General features: G+C 40.9%; 2 protein-coding genes across 2 annotated transcripts in view; one reads left to right on the top strand and one right to left on the bottom strand.

Annotated features, from left to right (window-relative positions):
- The window catches only part of GRM5 (glutamate metabotropic receptor 5), a 506006-nt gene extending 505255 nt beyond the window's left edge, over positions 1-751 (bottom strand). Inside the window, 1 exon segment of the mRNA XM_019630869.1 lies at positions 366-751. The gene's annotated coding sequence lies outside the window, so the exon portion shown is untranslated.
- LOC109375477 (uncharacterized) lies at positions 270-3031 on the top strand. The gene is made up of 2 exons (XM_019630868.1): positions 270-652; positions 2454-3031. The coding sequence occupies exons 1-2, from the start codon at positions 270-272 to the stop codon at positions 2671-2673; spliced, it is 603 nt and encodes a 200-aa protein (XP_019486413.1). The 3' UTR covers positions 2674-3031.
- The last annotated feature ends 2032 nt before the right edge of the window (positions 3032-5063 follow it).

Raw genomic sequence — 5063 nt, 5'->3', positions numbered from 1 at the left:
TTTTTTTTTTAGTTCGTTTTCTATGGAAACGAGCCCACTTAAATCCCTCAAAAAGCCAAATGATCTTCATAAACCTCTCATTGGAGCGATGCCGTTGTAGCCTGGGCTTCCGACTAGAAATTCATGTCTGATTCACACAGCACATGTCCTTGCAGGGTGACTTTTCTAAACTTGCAGGACCTCGTAGCGTCCCTGGCTCCACCAGTTCTCCACCTGCCCACCACCTGCCCTCCTGGGTCCCTTCGCTCAAGCTCCCGCCCCTTGCCTGAATGCTTTCCAGCCCTGTGCTGGGGGAGGGGCTCCGGCGGTATCCTACATGCGTGTTGACTCTAGAGCTGAAAGAAAGAAAAACGCGCTGTGCTTACCAGGTGCGCGCCCTGAGCCTGGCGCCCCCAGCCAGCCGCTCCTCGCGGGCTTCCTGCGCTCCTTTAGCGGCCTTGGCTGCAGCTGGAGCGCTAGTGGTGGCGATGGAGGCAGCGGTGGCAGTAGGCAGAGCGGCGCCGGGCCCGCGGCGGTGGCGCTCGTTCTCCCGCGCCAGCGCTGGGAGCACGTGCCGCACTCTGGCAGACGCAGCTGGAAGCGCAGCGCAGGGCTGGCTCCTACTCCTGCAGCGCGCGGCGGGGGGCGGCAGAACGACCAGGGTACCGACTCGGTGGGTGACAAGTGTCTTGAAGCCTCATAGTCCCTGGGTTCAGAAGAGGGTAGCCTCAGGCTCCCTCTGCAGCTCCTCAGCTTCCCTCCCGGAGCAGCCGAAAGAGAAGAGCTGTGTGTGGGGAGGCGTGGGTGGTGTGTCACTCAGAGCAGCTGGGGGAGCAGGTAGATAATAAGCGTCTCTCTGACGATGGCACTTAAGTGATTGGGAAAAGGGGCGTCACAGCTGGAGGGCAGGGAGAACCAGGAAGTCAGGGAACCCCAAAATGATTCAGAGGTGTGAGTGGTTAGAAAGAGCAGTCTCTTTAATGGTTTTACTTATTATTAATAATGCCATTTTGCATGTCTGCACTTCTTACAAACGATTCTTTCTACATCCATTACAATTTCTTCCTCCATAGCAGTAAAATATCTTTTACTTCCTGAGATGACTTTGCTCCCCTTCCTCCAGCACCCCAATAACTCACCAAGATGGTAAAAAAGGCTTAGGCGATCTTTAAATTCCCAAAGCACTTAATTTCTGCTTCTGCAGAAGAGATTGGTGTGAATTAATTGCATGACTTAATTTAAAGAAAAGAAAGACATTATAGTGATATGATAATTTCCATTACATTCCCTTAGCTGAATTTTGGGAGCCAAGCAATTGGACGAAATATTAAAAATGAAGACACTGAAGTTGAGGGGGTTGGTCCTGAACATACACTACTAATGTACCTTTCCCACCAGACCCTTGAAAACAAGGCAAGTTGTTCCTTGATAACTTCAGGATTCAACAAGAAAAAGGAAAAAGATCTGTATCTACCACCCCTTGTTGATCTTTACAATGGCACATTTTCACGTGTACTCTAAGGATAGCATTCATTTTTGAAATTCTTTTATTGCAACCCACAAAGCAAGCTTTAGTACTTTGTAAAGAGGCCAGCACAGCTGTGATTGATCTTCCTGAATAAAAAAAATGAGAAAGATGGTATAAATGAGAAAATACAAAAAAAAAAGTGAGAGTTCTAAGGAAAATAAACAGGAACTAATGACTAGATGATTCTAGAGATGTAATTAAGTCTGATATGTAAAATGGTTTGCTAGCCCAGTTGGCTGGGGCATTGGCATTGAGGATGAGGTCATAGATTTGATCCTTGTGTGGGACACTTAGCTTTGAGTGAGCATAGGACGCACCAAGTTCCCCATCCTTCTTCATCAGTTGGAACTGACTCAAAGTACACAAAGTGTGTGAGATGAGCCCAGGTAAAAAGGATTCTAATGGTGGCCACTCAGTGACTTAAACTCTTCAATTTCCTACAAATATTTCCTTCCTTGCTGTCTCCCAGGGTTATGGAGAAGCTGGGATGAGATAAGATGCGTCAAAGCCTGTCAGAAATGATAAAGCACTCTATAAAGGTAATTTATTGTTTACCAAGACACCTCCTATGCTCTAAAAGCTAAAATGCAAAGGACATTCCCTATGTTGAACAGTAGTGATATTTTCAGATAAGAAGAAAAACAAAATTATGTAATCTTAAATTGTTCAGTGACATTTTATAATATAGCTTTACCTTATAACCATAAAGTGCTGAATTAGGTAAAATTAAAAGGAATATAGAAATAATGTTTTCAGTCCCCAAAATAAGTACTGATTGTAAATTGCTCAAGGGTATGACTTTTGCCTTAGGATGAGCTATCAATAATCATAATATTTTAATTCTTATGTAGAATAGGAAAAAAGAATGAAAAAAGTTATTTATACTTTTAATTGATTACATTTAAAATGTGGAATCTTCATCGAGTCCTCTCTTTCTCTCACACAGGACAATTTGTCAGGACATCCTCTTGGCTCTACCTTCAAGATATCTCCGGAACCCTACCACTTCTAACGACCTTCACGGATACCATGTTGAATCAAGCCACCATCATCTTTTACCTGGTTACAGCAATAGTTTCCAGCAAGTCTTTCAGCTTCTTTACTTATTATTTATAGGCTACATTCAACACAACAGCCAGAGTGCTCTTTGCAAGAAGTTAGCTTAAATCAAAACCCTCCAGTAACTTTCCATTTCATTCAGTCAAAGCTTCATAATCTGTCTCCACTCCATTACCTTTCTGACCTCATTTCCTAGTACTATTCCCCTTTGCTCATTCTACTCTAGCCACCAAGACTCCCCTGCTATTTCTTAAACATGCCTGACATGTTTCAATTTAATGGTCTTTGCGTTAGCTGTTTCTTCTGCTTGGAAAGCTTTGTTCCCATGTAACTGTTGGGCTAACTCCTCTCCTTCAATTCCTTGCTGAAATCTTACCTCCCTAATGAGGCCTTCCCAAACTACCCTACTGTAAATTATTATACCTCATGATCTCAGTGCTCTTGATCCCCTTCACTCAACTCTATTTTTCCCATATTTCTTAATACAGTCTAATATGCTATATAATTTATTAATTTATTATAATTATTATTTATTGTCTGTCTCGTCCCCGACCTCTCATTACAAATATAAACTCCCCAAGGAAAGGAATCTTTGTTTGTTTTACTGATATAGTCCCAATAATCAGAAGAAAAATCTGGCACACGGAAACTGCCCAATAAATATGTTTGAATGTTTAAATAAATATCTAGGAGAATAGAGGTATACATGTTACATGCTGACCTTCATTTTCCTAGCTAGGATCACTGACAGTAAATCATGGGAATATTTCTAGGAGGTTTGCAAGACTACAGAATGACAACACTCTTTCCCACCCCAGGCACACTAACCCACCTCTTTAATAAATACAGTATTGACTTTAGGAAACCTATAGTTATTAGGTATGTATGAGCATATATATATTTATCAACTTACTCATGCCTTTTATTAGATATTTATTAAGCTACTACGTGTTAGGCATGGCTAGATGTTGGAATGAAATGGTGAATGGAATAAATTCAAGGAAGGGGCACACCAACAACAAACTAACATGTCTTGTAACTTGTGGGAGGCACAGTAAAGAATTGAACAAGGTAAGTTATGAAGAAAAGCAAAGCATGAGAAGGACCCTGGGCATCTTGTTTGTCTGGAACAGTAAAAAAAAAAATCTCTCGGAGACAGTAACATTTGGTAAAGACGCAAAAGAGTCCACTTGCAAATAACGTCGTGTGTGTGTTTGTGTGGGTTGGGGGCAAAAAGAGTTGATTAACCAGAGGGAGGGAAGAAAGGAAGGGGGGTTACAGGCATAGTGAGCAACAGCTGGAACTTCAGAGGCAGCAGAACACCCGCCATGTTTTAAAAACTGAAAAGACATTGGTGTCGATGAAGTAGAGCTTGGAAAACCTTCACTATCTCTCAGTTTGCTCAACTGCAAGATGGAGATTGTTTTTATTTAATGAATTTACCTGATTTTATTTAATAAATTTATCAGCTTACTTTGTAAATGTGAAAGAGGCAATTATATATGAAAGTCATTGGAAATAGAAAATGAAAACAATGTAGATAGAGGAGGTGACAAACACATGAGTTATTTTGACTATTAATAGAGTATCTATGGTCTACCAGAAAACATTTCATTATGAGTTACCTAGCAAACACACAAAAAAGGAAAAATGCCTTACCTAATCATCATTATCTAATATAAGAAAATGAGTCTGTTCTTAGAAAAACAAATTTGTTGTTGCTGCTGTAACTAATTGCTAATATTATTACATAGATCCTTATATAAACGGGCCCTTAAAAACTCAATAACTTCAACAAGAATTTTACAGCAAAAATGGAAACCTTTTTCATATTACACGGCCTTGTATAAAACTTCAAGTTCCAGGCAACACATGGAAATTTAACTCAAAGAAGCTATTATTTATGGGTCTAGTGCCACTTATCTTTCTGTTCTCCAGGCAGGACAGATTTAGAATGTGGCCCTGGGAATTTTTCAATTTATCATGATACTGGGTAAAAAAATTCAATAACAAGACAGCTTTATTGTCTCAGTACCTGGGAAACTACAACTACTTCCATCAGTGTTTTCCAGGACAAAGCCCTGTCCAACCGGTGCTCTTGGCACACACCCAGCAAACAGAGATACTCATCTTCACTCTGTGATCCTTGGTCATGCTTAACGCTGTCATCACAATATGCAAAGCACTCCCCTGATAGCCCAGAGTGAATGCCCAGATTCAACTAGACTTTGAGCCCCAACCCAAAGGGTGTGTCATAGTGCCTACTGGGTTTCAAGCCTAACAGCTTGACACTTGAAAACCAGCTCTTGCTGGTTTTTTTTTTTTTTTTGATTGGGGGACTTGGACAAGCTACTGACCCTCAAAACCTTATTTCCTTATGTGGAAACGGGAAAGTATAGTTTTAAAAATACCTAATTCTCTTGGTTATATGTAAGGTCATTTTGCAAACTAAAAAAGTATTACAGAGATTGCAGGAAAATCATGGTTCTATTTTTCT

Source organism: Hipposideros armiger, unplaced genomic scaffold, assembly GCF_001890085.2.
Source record: "Hipposideros armiger isolate ML-2016 unplaced genomic scaffold, ASM189008v1 scaffold_960, whole genome shotgun sequence".
Lineage (NCBI taxonomy): Eukaryota > Metazoa > Chordata > Mammalia > Chiroptera > Hipposideridae > Hipposideros > Hipposideros armiger.
The sequence above is the reverse complement of the archived record's forward strand: the minus strand, read 5'-3'. Positions and strand labels throughout refer to the sequence as shown.

Coding starts and splice junctions, on each gene's coding strand:
- LOC109375477 (XM_019630868.1), top strand. CDS start 270: ATGCTTTCCAGCCCTGTGCTGGGGGAGGGGCTCCGGCGGTATCCTACA. Junction 653..2,453: donor ACGACCAGGGTACCGACTCG/GTGGGTGACAAG, acceptor TCTCTCACACAG/GACAATTTGTCAGGACATCC.